Genomic DNA, 14,959 nt, shown 5'->3' with positions numbered 1-14,959 from the left:
CTTTTAGGTTGTTGTGTAGTTATTGGTAAACCATTACTGTTACCTTTTGGTGGGCTGACCTTGGCTGGATGCCCACCAAGCTGCTTTATCACTCCATCCTCAGCAGGATGGAGTGGGAGAAGAGAGGAAGATGGAGAAAAATTGCATCGATTGAGATAAAGGCAGCTTAATGAAGTAAAAGTGAAGTCTGAACATGGAAACAAGGGAAAGCAGAGGATTTATTTTCTACTTCCTGTTAGCAGGGGATGTCTTGCTGCTTCCCAGTTGGGCTTCAGTGAGCAAAGGGGTTGCTCTGGAAGACAAATTATGAAAGCACATGCACAGCCTCCATGTCCTCCCCCCCTTAAAGACCATCTCATTTCAACCCCCCTGCCATGGGCAGAAGCACCTTCCACTAGACTGAGTCGCTCGGAGCATTATCCAACATGACCTGGAACGTTTCCAGGAATGAAACATCCACAGCTTCTCTGGGCAACCTGTGCCAGTGCCTAAGAACCTTCAAAGTAAAGAATAATGTCTAATCTAAGTGTACTGCCTTGTAGTTTAAGTAAAGTTAGAAGAAAGGTAGGTGTGGCTAAACCAAAGATAATAAAAGTTTCAGTTTTATCAGAGAAATAAAAGATGGAACTGATAAAGAAGATAAAAAAAGTGTGAAGGCAATCAGCCTGATGCTATAGAGATGTTTCTGTGAAGCATGAAAAATAGTGAAGGGATTGGCAGAGATGGATAAGACAGGAGCTTAATTGTGTAGTATAAAATGTGCCTAAAATTATTTTAAAATCATACTTAGCGACAGAAAATTATAGCAAAGATGTTAGACATCAAGAGGATAGATAGTGCCTGCTTTGGGAAACTGGAGTGGTGCCAGATAAAGAAGCATTTTGAGGGTAATGATTCACATTGTAGACCTTTGTAGAAATTTGTTCAAAAGTACTTGAGTACTTCCATTACATTTCTGTCTGTGTGAACTAATATCTTCCGAAGAGAAAAAAAAAGAAAATATTTTTGTGTTTTAGTCTTAAGATGGTGTCATATTTTAAAAACAATTATTTATCATATTTTTATCATGCAAATAAAAATGTGAAATCAGTCTCTGGTTTATGATTTTCACATTTCTTCTCCTCATGTTACAACTGGTGTGATGGAAGACTTCTTACTTTTACATATATATTGCATTAGTGTGTTTTTTTGGGATAGCAGTGTTTTCACAGAGGTGAATTTTCTTTTTTTCCAGAACCCTGTCAAGAAAATCCCAGATTCTCATGAAATTACACTCCAGCATGGAACAAAGACAGTAAGTGATAACATTTTCAACTCTTCATGCTTTTCTAAACTGTGCCAGTCTGTGAAATAGGTTAACAAATACTTATCAGCTAAAGTTCAAGAAGCATATTTTTCCTTGATTTGTTATTTTAGTTGGTCTCTTTTCTTAGTGCAATTGAAAGTGTGTTTCATGACTACCTCTTCAATTTCTTGTAATAACCTAACTATGGCTCCATTTGACTCAACTGTAGTGTCATTGTCATCAAGTATGTTCTCTGTAATTGTTAGGGCTTTTCTTCTAGGATAGACCTTCCTGATATGTAGACATGGGTCTAATCTAGACCTTTCTTTGGTCATGGGTTTAAAGGAGAATGTTATTGCCAACGACTTCTTTGCAGCCAAGTACTTTTTACTTCAGTCTTTTATTTATACACCATTCTCAGTTTCTTGAGATCTTGTTCTTCCTTGTCTTTCACTGCATCTTTTCCAGTTTTTATCTTCACTACTGCTCCTTTGCTTTTTTTGAAAGAACCACAATCAAACCTTGAAGTATCTTTCTTTGCTCTATGTATTTCTATCTCTGTATAATCACATCTTCCGGTATAAATTCAATTGTTTTTGTGGGCTGATTGACCTGTAAAAAATGCATTGCACAACATTAAACAAAATAGAGTGGATTTTTCTACACACAATGCATGCAACTGCTTTGCATATTAATTTCTATGGATACTAGATTTTGCAGAGTAGTGTACTAGTGCAAATCAGTTTCCCATTTTACATGTGACACCACCTGCTTCTGCAGTAAATTTCTTGAATACACGTCCTAACAAACTTTGTTAGGTAATTTTTTTTGATTTATTTTTTTTTCTATATTAAACCAGTAAATCTTTTCATGGCTTCTTAAAGAGTAAGCTCATGTTATTTCTAACTAAAAGGCCTTGTTAAGTGGAAGTTACAGTTCTGGAAGACTTCTGAGATATTTTGACTGCAGGAGAATGCAGCTGTCATCACCTTGAACAGAGGTGAATTGTAGTGTGGGATATATATAGCACAGTTGGATTAGACTGGACGCAGTAAATTAAACATATTGAAAAAAATATCTCTTCTGTAGAAGGGCTGTCTTTTTGGGTTTTTTTTTGTTTGTTTTAGAACAGTGAAACCATTTACCCCTGACCTTAGACACATAAAGATGGGAGTAACTTCATATCTTGATTTTGGTATTTTGCCCTAATGTTTCTACAGTCTCCTCATTATGTTCATACAGTGTACTGTATTTCAGCTAAGCTTATTTATCCCATCTGTACCTCTTCAATCTAGTGAATGTGGATTTGATGATGACTCTATTCCTGTGCAGCTGAGAAATCTCAGGAAAGATTTCCCAAGCTAGAGAGTCTTCCCAGAAAACTGATTAATTTCCCAGTTGTACTGCTTGTACACTGTAATAGGAATTACTGTTCCCAATGAAACTTCATATATATTATTTATTTCTCATGATACTTTTGATATATAGGTGGGTATGAAAAAGAATATTAAATATGTGCTTTCTAATATCTCATTTCACAACCGCTCCCTCATATAGAAGTTACTGAATAGAACACTTGAGTATTCTGATTAATCTGGATATGCCCAGTTTTCTGCATGTCAGAAATCATTAATGAAAGGGCTAATGTTCAGAATTTCCATTTAAGTTGTAAAAGGTGTATATTCTTTTTAGAAATGTTCTGAATTACAGCAGAACATTTAGATTAAGGAGGAGTCAGTTGCCTGGTGAATAGTATCATCGTTTCTGCCACATCTTGGTTTTCTTGAAAGTACTATTTTCAGCCACTTGGCTATACTAGGGCATTGTATATTTGAAATACTGTGAGGCACCTGTGTTACAGAATCACAGACTTTCCTGAGTTGGAAAGAGACTCACAAAAATGAACAAGTTTACCTCCTGGCCCCACATAGCACCATTCCCAAGAGTCACACCATGTACCCAAGAGCATTGTCCAGACACTTCTTGAACTCTGTCAACTGCTGTGACAGCTTCCAGGGTGAGCCTTTTCCAGTGCCCAGCCACCCTCTGGGTGAAGGACCTTTTCCTAATACATTTCATCAAGAAGGACTCTGTGAGAGATATAAGAGTAGATGTAGGATTACATCTCTGCGAGAGATGCACGATTTACTTATATCCAAAAAGATCACATCAAGTGGCATCCATTGATTAACTAGATGGCTTACTTTGTTTTAAAAGGAAATCAGGTTTGATAAATAAGACTTTCCTCTCATGAGGCCGTGCTGGTGGTGACTGATGACAGCTTTGTCCTTCTTCTTGCCCTTGTTGAAAACTGGGACCACTTTTGTCAGTTTCCAGTCAGCTGGGACCTCTCCATGTTCCCAAGACTGCCTGAAAGTCATCAGGAAAGGCTTTGGCATAACATCAGCCAGCTCTTTGAGGATTCTCAGATGAATCTCATCAGTCTCTATGGCCTGATGTAGGGATCCACTTAGGGCAGCAGATCCTGCTCAATTTCAGGATTGGCTGGGATAATTTTCACAGTCATTGTTTTGACCCTCCCCGTCAAAAGACAGAGGCAAAGAAAGCTTTAAACATTTGCTTTGTCTCTGACCTCTTTGTGAAGTATGCATCCTTATCCTGTAATGGGCTGATATTATTTCTGCACTGCCTTTAACCATTAATATTCTTGAAAAAAAAAAGTTCTTGTTTTCCTCCATGGTTCTGGGCAGCTCCAACTCCAACTGAGCTTTGCCTGCACAGATTTTCTCCCTGCAGTAGTAAGCAGCATCTCTGTATTCTTCCTATGTCACCTGATTTCGCTTCCACTGGGCATATACCTTTCTTTTTCCCTTACTTCATAGAGAAAATCCCTGCTCAGCCAAGCCAGGCTTCTGCCTCACCTGCTTGATTTCCAGCATTGGGGAATAGCCTGTTCCTGCCTTAGGAGGTGATGCTTAAAGTGTCCAGCACTTTAAGCTGGTCAGCAGCAGTGGGAACCTGAAGGAGAAGATGACTAAAAATGAGTCTTTGATAAAATAAGGAATTGCTAAGTGAACTTTTTCTCCTTGAACTGGAAAAACAAAACTCAAAAGAAGCCCATACTAATTCATGTAAGGAAATATAAATTCTAGGGAAGCAAATTGTCCATCTTAAGGAATAAATTTTGTTCATACAGGCTGTTTTATTGGGACAATTGTTTTCTGTAGGTTACTTTTTTCATGAACTTGTTTCCATGCTTTAAAATATTTTCTGTGGGAACTATTCAACAGTTTACATGGGTTTTAAAAGTGTCCATAACACAGTGGATATAGATGTATACTAAAGCTTTGAAAAAAAAGTACAGTAGTAGACTGATATATCTTTGAGACAACTTTTTTTTTGGTGGTATTACTGGGTGTCTGCATTAAATCATTGTTCCTGTCAGTACTTCACATGTATATGTGTAAAGAAGATACATATAGGTAAGCATCTTCTGTGTAAAATTCTTGGTGTTTTTGTACGTCCATATCTAGAATTTTTAATACTGATTTAGACATCTGAAAGTAATTCCCTGAGTTGTTTTCTTCCCTGAAGAAATTCGGTTTTGCTAACCTGTAGTCATGACATTATTCTCAGGCGTTACCCTCCACTCAGAAATGAAGGTTTTTTTGCCTTTTATTCTGTATCCAGTGTGTTTGTTCGATTTGGGGTTTTTTTTCCACATGGTTTTGGATAAGTCATATATTCTTGGTGGATTGTTTTTCCTTCAGAATTTAATTTCCTGGTTTATTGCTTCAAATGCTTTTCCTGACATTTTATAGAATGTTATCATTATCATTATCATAACCATTGTCATTGCTACTACTAGTACTAGTACTAGTACTACTACTACTAGTTTATTGTCTTGGAGATTGTCTTTCTTTTTACTGAAAGGGTCTTTCAGTGTGATGATTATCTATCTTATAAATGTGGGATGACCCATGTTTTTGTTTTGTTTTTGTTAAAAGTAATCTGCTGGTTATAGTCTAGGTTTTACCCATGGGCTCCATTAAAACGTAAGCATGAATTCCATATGAATTTTGTCTTTTAATGAAAACTTCTTCAGGCATTTTAACATTTCATATTAGGTGTAATTTTGAGTCATTCCAAAAATACTGTAGTTTTATGTTTTTTGATAGAACTTTTCATCATTCTCTTCTGTAGATAACTTAATTTTTTTAGAATTAATCTCTTGGTATCTAAATTAATTTAGCATTTTGTCCAGCTAATCTTACAATAATATTTGAAACCATAGTAGTAAATATGATATTTTTACAAATTTGAAAGGAAAAGAAATAATTATGAAGGTAAATGATTTTAAATAATTATTCAATTTCTAGTGATATGCCTTTGGTTACCTTATTTCTCCATGTAGTGATTTGAACACTACTGGTTGTTTTAGTATATGAAATACTATTTATTGTACTATAGAACATTACCATTCTTCAAATAGAGAATTAAAATAGATTTTCAGTAAAATTTCCATTTTAATTGATCTGTGATTTGAGAATAACAGATGAGAATAATAAGCATAAGCATTCTTTCCTCAGAATTTCTAATAGCTCTGAGAAGCTGGTTTTGTATATAAAAGAAATTGGTTTTAAGTTATTTTGACCTGTTTTGTTACAGTTTTATATTTGTAAAATCCATGATTAAAAAAAAATCAATTTTATACCCCAATTTATTCTTATTTTCCTTTTTTAGAAGAGAAATTTAACTAAGTAATGTATATATGCACAAGAGCTGTTTTAAATAAACTTAGAATCTTAAACTGGTGAATGTTAAACACCATTTTGTTACCTTGCTGGAAATATTGTTTGTACTTTTGATAGAAGTCTAGAGTACAATTTTCTTCATAGAAACACTTAGCCACATTTTGCAATGAGATCATTAGGAAGTAAACACTGTAAACCATTTCTTTCTCAGCTGTCTTCTGTGGTTTATTCAGAGGATGTATTTGTTACTTCCATTCTTACTACTGCTTCAAAAGTACTTTAACACTTTATTCAAGGTAATGAAATTTCAAAATGAAAATATAGCTAAGATATTTTAGTAAGAAACCAGTGCTCTGTGTTGTTTGAAGCTTGGGTTTGGTTTTTTTTTAACATTAGTAGCATTTTATGTCTTGGTGACACCCTGAAGAATTGTGGAAAAAGTAAAAAAGCTTGAATGATTAAGATTATAATTTTTTTTTTCTTTACAGGTTTCTGCTTTGGGATTGGATCCTTCAGGTGCTCGTTTGATAACTGGTGGATATGATTATGATGTAAAATTTTGGGATTTTGCTGGAATGGATGCCTCTCTCCAAGCTTTTCGGTCACTCCAGCCTTGTGAATGGTAGGCATGAAGGCTGCCTTTTGCACTTTATGTTTCATGTCAAGCTCCTGGTAGAATGCACAAAAGCCTTGTAAGAAAGCTTGTTTAAAAGGCTCTTGAATACCAAGGAATGTGAACCTAAGAACTTGGCTGGTTATTTATTTTCCTGCTTTTTGCAGGGACTTGCATCTTTTCCCGTTTTAGAAAGCTACAGGTGGATTTGCCAATGCAATTGTTAATAGCACATCAGAAAAGGAGAGAAGTTGACTCAAAGACAAGTTGACTATCATAGTTGTAACTGACATTATTACAATACACTTTCTATATGTATTCTGCTTACATAAAACTAATTAAGAGAAGAAGCAAGTTAAAACAATTGACCCCTTTGTGGGGAGCCTCTCCAGTTCCTGCCAGGATTTCTGAAGGGAAGGGTAATTTATTTAATTTTCACAAAGTCCTCTGTTTCAGAAACCACTGGTCCTTTGCATTGCAGTGATCGTTGAATAACAACATAGTGTGAAATAGTGTCTTTCTTAAAGAAAAAAATATACTTATTTACATTTATTTCTATGTTTCTATATCTACAAATTGAAAAGAAAATGCAGGAACCATTTTTAGAGAATTATTTTCCATACTATCCCCATTGTTCACTGGTAATTAAAAAAGTAAGTGAAGTGAGTTCATTTAATTATTCCAGAGAACTGGAATAAAGAACTGCTTCAACAGTAGTGCACACTGAGCTTTCTGAAAAATATATTGCATAAAATAAAACACAATGGTTTTAGCAAGGTACTTTCTGATGTCTGGCTTATGTGGTACAGTTTATAAGGTACTTTTGTGTGATTAAAAAAGGGATTGAAATTTATGATACACAGAGTAAGTTGTACTTAGAATGTCTATTTTTAACCATTACTATCTTAAAAATCTACACTTGAGTTTCGGTCAGTTTGGAAAGCTAGAATGCGTATAACTGACTACAGATATGCCAAAAATCTAGATAATGAAAGATGAGAAGTTAGGACTGTTATCCTTAACAGGAACAAAATAGAAAGGAATTGTACTGTTGGTCTGAAGTGTGATAAATTGGAAAAATAAAAAGTGTGCTTTAATGCATTATGCAATTCCAATCTCTTAGACAGACCTTGACTTCTTAGAATAAGCTGACAAATGGTACATTTACTTTGAAAACATAACTAAGTAAACATGCCACTTAAGAATGAATAAATAAATAAATAAATAAATTTTAAAAAAAGTAAGTGTTTTCACATGTAAAGTGACATGTTCAGACTTTTCTGGCATGAGTTTCATTTACATGATTAGTTAGCAGGATATAATTGGTATTGTCCTTCCTCTGGTATCACTGAGCAGAAAGAGCTGACTGTCTTTACTCCCACAGTGGGAAATTATTTTAATGAAGCATTTTCAAGTTTAGCAGAAGAGTGTGTTCAAATTTAGTAGTACTTACTAATAATGGTGTAAAACATAAATATTGTAGAAAAATCACAAGTAGAATATATGTTAATGCTCTATTTCAGGGATAACTTGCAGATAAATTGGTAAGCTCCTTTTAGCAAAAAACTAATCGTAAAATATAAACTTAAAATACTTGTTATTCTTGACACTGTTAATTTAGTGTGCTGCAAGGATCTCACAAGTATTTTTATATAAATATTCTTTGTGAAATCCTTGTGATTTGAGTACATTGATGTATAAATAAAGTATTTAAAACATAAACATGAAGTAATATTAAAAATAGACTTGACTGGTGTGAAGTTTGGAAATTACATTTATGGTGCAAGTCCCATGAACTAATTTTGGGGGCTCAAAAAACTTATTATTCAAATATAACTTCTCTATCTTTTTCTAAACATAAAACTGGAACTATATCTCTGTCTGGTAAAAAGATTCAACTTCAAGTTCTTTCATGCTTATGTTGAGACAAGCTGGTGAACACTATAAGGAATATTATATAACTTGTGTCCAGGTGTATATATGTTCTTATATTACTTTTTCACTGTGAAGTTTATTATTGAAGGGCTATTAGCATTCACAGACTTGAATTTCAAAGAATTCTGAGGAGTTCTGGTATGGAAACATTAGGTGTTACCAGAAATCCAGATCTGGAGCCATAAATTTAATTTCATTTTAAAAATGAAGGGGCCTGAGATCAATTCTGTATTGTCAAGGCTCCATTTTGTAGCATAATATCAGGTTACTCTCTTAATTTCTCCTTGGATTTGTGATGTAAACTGAAAAAAACCCTCCAGCCTGACAAAAAGCTAGTACTTTCAAGCCATACCTTAGTGTTAAAGCCAAAAGAAGTGTAAGGCAAAGCTTTTATGTGTGTAGAAAATATTTGTGTGTCATGATTCTACCCATGTATGTAGCTCTGTTCTGCAGGTCCTGGTACAAAGTGCTGTGCACATTTGGCAGTTTTAAACCAAAATTACTCATATTAATGCTATTAAAAGGAACTGTTTTTATAAGTTTCCCAAGACTTTTGCTATAACATTAATAAGAACCAAAAGTGTTTTCCTAAAGAACTGCCTTTGTAGAGCCTCACTGTTGGTCATGTTCCAGTAAACATCAGAAAAGTGGTAACTTCTGTGACTTTGCAAATACTCTACTTATAGAAGCAATTTTTAGACATGATTTTAGAAGTCACATTGCACAGTCAAGAAGGTATGGGTTTAGGTTTTTTTTCATTAGGTAAAAGTCATGAAAATCTTTTCCCTAAAGCTAATATTTTCACAAGACTAATTTGATAAATAATTTGTTATGTTTTTGATAAATAATTTGTTATTGTGCTAGTTGCTCTAAAATCAGTTGCTTTCCTTACTGGGAGAAATTTTAAGACAAAAGAAAACTTTGTTCAGACCTGCTGATAAAGAACTACTGAGAAGCAATGAGATGATATTGTTTGAATTATGAACACTGCAGTGTTAATAGTATTAATGCCTGTAGTTTGACTTTTAGTATTTTGTTGTCTGAAAACAGGTTGGGTTTTTTTTTTTCAGAAGACACTGTGGCCATTTATGTATTGTGGATTCTTTCAGAAATCAGATTTTACTTCTGAGCTGTTTGTTATTACGTAGTGGTCAGATCCTTTTCATGCATGAGACATGCATCAAGGGAAAATATGTTTTAGACTGGTTTTTAAATGTTTACTTTTTATTTTTACATTTCAACTGTGATAAGTGCAGAATAGTGCTTTGGAGATGTTGGCTGTTTTCTTTTGCCAATTTCAGCATTAGAGTATGAGACATATAACTTAATGAGTACTTCGTTCTGTATACAGTATTCAGGTGGGGCTTAGGAATATTTTGTATGAATCATATGATTGGACAAGAGAGCTTGGAAGTACAACTGAGAAAAAATTTTTAATTCCTAAGGTGTTTGTTCTGCAAAAACTGAATCTGATGCATTCTTTAGTCTAGGTTTATCAGCTGTCTGCAGAGAATATTCTAGCATTTACATATTATTTCTCTTGTGGGTTTCCTGTAATTTCTTTCAGTGCTTCCTCTGAGCTTAATGTGGCTGGCCATCTTCTTTTCTAAGAAAGTATCCATTTTTTTCTCTTGAGGATCAGAATGTTTATTCAGACATTGACTGTGATCTATTTTGGAAATTCACAGATTTGAATGTCTCCTTTCTATTAAAAATCAGCTTATAATACTCAGTCCAATTTGGCTGCCAGTTGGTATTACATAATAGGGTGCTTGAAGCAATTTTTAGCTTTTGAATTGTAATGTAATCATTTTTGCCAAACATTTTTGAATAAGAAACTTAAGCTTAGTTTACATTACTATGATCAATGAAGACCTTTTAAAGTATTACAATATTTTAAGTGTTTCATGTAGTAAGTCATGGTTTGAGGACAGATTTAATAGATAATAGCTACTGCTGAGAAAATTATGTGAAGTCAGTACTGTATAAGAACTGAAATGCTGAAATATTAAGTTAGAAGTTGCACAGTTGGTTTTTTTGGTCATCTGAGTGTTAACGTCACTAATGGGAAATAGTGTTAAAAGGTAGTTTCCTGAAAGGTGCTAGGATTTGAATGCACATAGTAATGTTCTTAAGCAATAAGAAGATTTCTTTGGGAATACTTTGGATGCCATGAGAATCCAAGTCTAGCTGGCAAATGTGTTCCAGTCTTGTACTTGAGATTAATCTAGAGGCACAGGTGAAGTATTAATATAAAGTAATGTTACTTTGCACATTCTGTTAATGTGCTGGGATATAAATTCTGGCAGGTGTGAAGTGGATAGACTGCTTTGCATTCTTTGCTATCCTTATAATGAAGTATAGGGAATCAAAGGGATATCTGCTTCAGATAGAACAAGAGCCATGAAATTTGTTAATAATTCAAGTTGCTGAGATAATATGCTGAAGCTGGAATTGGGCTTTTCATTCATCAGTCAGCTTTGCACTTTCAGTTCATCTTTGTCATCTTGATACTATTATTCCATGGTTTCTGCCGCAGGTTTTCTCAATCAATGAAACATGTATGTGAGAACACTGTTAAAACAAATGAACAGTCACCTAAGACATAGTAAACTAGACAGATGGTTATCTATTGTCATGTTTCCAAGGCTGATGGTATTATTTAGCTTTATCCTAAAGTTTGATGAAATTAAAGCCCCAACCACAAAAAAAGATTCAAGAATGCTGACCTATGACTAATATCCTGCTATGTGAGGTACAATGAAGTTTTATGCATGACTACAACATCCCGTTATAGTAATTTACAGATTACTGTAATTCCACATTCTACTTTTGGGAAGATGAAAAAGAATTTTCATCTCTAGGTAGTTAAATCTGACACATACTATTTTTCCATTGGAGTTATAATAGCATTCTTAAAGAAATATGTTTGCCAGAAATGACATTTTACATGTTTGATAAGCTATGTGTGGTTAAAAGAAACACAACACATACGACTGGAATAAAAAACTATTCCATTAGTAAAAGACTTTCTGCCTCCTGCCTGTCTGATATAGGAGTGTATATAGATCTGTTTCTGCAATATGGTTTCTCACCATTGACACTTTTGTTTTAGTGTAAGTTTACGGGAATGTTAACTGAAATGGTTTATTTCTCCCCTTTTTTTTTTTCTTTCTTTCTTCTTTCTTTGTAGTCACCAAATCAAGTCTTTACAGTATAGCAGCACAGGAGATGTCATTCTCGTTGTCTCTGGTAACTCTCAGGCAAAAGTTCTTGACAGAGATGGCTTCCCAGTAATGGAATGCATAAAGGGGGACCAGTACATTGTGGATATGACAAACACAAAGGTAAAGTCGGGAGCTGGAGGTTGTTTACTTGCATGCTGTGAGTGTAACACTAATAAGCAAAAATGTGTATATTTTTAATGATAGTTAAAAATGCAAATGAAGAAGGGTTCATTCATTGTTCTGAAGTGATTCAACCACAGTTGGTTGTGTTTTGACCACTTTGCCCTTGTATTTTCACAAACTTTGATACAATGCTTCTATTTACCTAGATAATTTAAATTCTGGTCAGTTTTTAAAATAGCTTAAGCCTAAAAAGTAATGATAAAATCTAAAGCTCAGACTGATGATAAAATTGATTTACTTATTTCTTGTAAAGTATATTGCCAAATAACTAAGCTTAATGCTGTTTTGCCTAAAGCTGTTCTTGTCAGATGACTATTTCTTTTGGCTGGTGATACATATATAAAACCATCAAATAACATCTGCTTTAGTTCTAGTTTGCTTAAAAATAATTTAGATTTTCTTTCTCTTGTAAATGTCTACAATACTGTAGTCCAACAGTCAAAATGCTAAAATACTTGTTATATTGCCTCATTAACTTTTCAGTATTTCTCTCCTTATTTGTGCCTAAAACAAATTGAAGTCATTGCAGCATTGCAAGAGTAGTTTCCAAATTTCTCTTTGAATGTAGGCAGTGAGCATGTGCCTGTCTTTCAAAGAAGTAAAGCCAACTGGACAATATATATCCAGTAATGTAGTTATATTCATAGTCATCATAATGGCAATTGCTTACTTTGCATGAAACACTCACCTTCTGTTTTTTTGTCTTAAAGGAAAACAACTGACTAGTCAATTTGCAACTTCAGTATTTTATGAAAAACTCATCTGAGATTAAACCCCTCTTGATTCTAAAATTCTGTTTCCTCAGTTTTCTCCAACAGGATCTTTGGCTAGTGTAGATTGACACTGGCGTATTGTGTCAGTATTGTTGTTACTGTTAATTCTGTTACTCTTCTGTCTCTTGAAAAAGTTTGTGTGAAACTGTAGTGATGCCTGTTTCATCCTTACTCTGCATTACAATTCTCCCAAGAGAAAAAGAAGTGTGATTCTGTGCTTGTTTCTGAAAAGAAAAAAAATAGTGGAAGAGTGTAAGGGTTTTTCTAATTCAGAGATGAAAACAAGCAGGGATGAAATGGATGGAGTACATACAATCTGTTAAATTATCCTGATGTCAGTCAGAAGGGTCCAAATTTGTGCCTCAGCTTTCATGTGATTCCACTTGAAGGATGTGGAGTAAAAGTTGTAAAACCTTGTAAGGGACATAAAGTTGTAAAACCTTAAAGGGACTTACTGCTTGCAAGTCCCTTTAAGACCTCTGTGTTTATTTCTTTAGGGTCACACAGCAATGCTCAATTCAGGTTGTTGGCATCCAAAGATAAAGGAAGAATTTTTGACATGTTCTAACGATGGGTAAGTATTAAGGTCTATCTTTCTCACTGTTTTTTGTGAGGCTTGTTGAGCTCTTGTGTTTTACTGTGCCTTAATTTACTTTAAACATAATTCTTTTTAATCTTTAGTAACTACTTAATATAGTGAGATCTGGAAGGAAATACTATATTCCTTTTGCCTCTAGATAATAAATGTATTTTGTTTGTATTATTTTAGTTCTGTAACTTGAAATAATTTTTAATAATATTTCATGAAAGTTGTTGGTTAATCGTTTTTTACAAAAATTCTTGGACAAAATTTTACTTTATCTGGTATTTCTTTGGAGTAAAATAATTCCTGTGGAGAAACTCAATGTAACTGAATTCACTAGGAAGATTGAGGATTTTAATTTGAAGTTACAAGTTTCACTTTAGGTGTAGCTGAATATTGATGGGTGTTGTTTGACAAGTGTCAAAGAGACTGTTAGAAATTATTTTGTGGCTTCAGTCTTGATCTTTGTGGTTAGAATCAAATGGCAAATGGCAAAATATCACATGATTAGAATCAAATGGCAAAATGTCATGTGACATCTGCATTGATTAAGTTAGTGCAGCTGTCAGTAGTAGGTTCATGAATGATTTTTTACTGATGTTTTAAATATGCAATCTCCTTTACTCTAGAGTGGCAGTAAGGATTTTCCCTACTAAAGTATCTGTAGAGTAGTCAACTGTAAAAAGAAGACTACAATTATCCATTTCTTTAAATAACATTTTTTTTTTCCCTAAAAGGGACTGACTTACATGGGTACATGAAAATATTTTAAGGGGAAAATTCACAGTTTCTGATAAGACCGTGTCAGAAGGAGAAAAGCCTGAATACTACATTGTGCTTTATGGAGAAATTAAGTTCTAAAAATACACTTGAGCAAACTGTATATTGTTCCAGGTTTTAGGCAGAGAGGTACTACTTCCATAATAGGAATTATTATTAAATGCTAGAGTCAGTACTTTAGACAGTTTGTTGATATTTTGAATGCAGTTAGACATTAGTAGGGTTTCTTTATTAGGTTGAGTAGTTTGTAGATCATGAAAAACAAATTAAGATACTATAAATGATGAAGATTTCTAATTTTTCCCATCTAATCAAGTCCCCTAACTAATATACCAAAAAATGCACTCAGTACATTCCTGATACTTGAATTGCTGTGAATTAAAATGGTCTGGCCAAGTAAGAGAAAACCCAATAAACACTACTATAAATGGCTGCATAATTGCATTTTCACAGACGCTACATGGCTGAAATTGCAACAAAAGTATTTTAAACTGATTGCATTGTGCTTCATGCTAGTGACAGGTCTTTCAAGGATTTGGATATGTCCTGTGAAAATAAACAATTTGTATTGCTTAATTTGCCCCACAGGGCTTGAACACGCTATTCTGTCTGTGAAATTTAATAGTAACAGAAACTAAAATCTCTTGAGTTTAATCAGTAATCCATCTTAAGATTGGAGCTGTGAATTAGAATTGAAAAGAATAGTTCCAGTTGGAAGGGACCTAGAATGATATCCAACTCTCTGACCAGTTCAGGGCTGTCCAGAAGTTAAAGCCTGTTGTTAAGGAAAATCACCCATCAACCATATCACCAGGAAGCCTGTGTTGGTCTGGAACTACCTTATCAGTAAAAAAATGCCTCCTAG

At 34.0% G+C, this 14,959-nt stretch overlaps 1 protein-coding gene across 1 annotated transcript in view; it reads left to right on the top strand.

Moving 5' to 3' along the window:
- Positions 1-14,959, top strand: part of WDR70 (WD repeat domain 70) — a 125,022-nt gene that overhangs the window by 29,858 nt on the left and 80,205 nt on the right. Inside the window, exons 6-9 of the mRNA XM_054652452.2 lie at positions 1,235-1,294; positions 6,489-6,622; positions 11,742-11,895; positions 13,229-13,305. Of these exons, the coding sequence (XP_054508427.1) occupies positions 1,235-1,294; positions 6,489-6,622; positions 11,742-11,895; positions 13,229-13,305 (425 nt within the window). The remainder of the gene's footprint in view (positions 1-1,234; positions 1,295-6,488; positions 6,623-11,741; positions 11,896-13,228; positions 13,306-14,959) is intronic.

Source organism: Agelaius phoeniceus, chromosome Z, assembly GCF_051311805.1.
Source record: "Agelaius phoeniceus isolate bAgePho1 chromosome Z, bAgePho1.hap1, whole genome shotgun sequence".
Taxonomy (NCBI): Eukaryota; Metazoa; Chordata; class Aves; order Passeriformes; family Icteridae; genus Agelaius; species Agelaius phoeniceus.
This window is presented reverse-complemented; position numbering and strand designations above follow the sequence as displayed.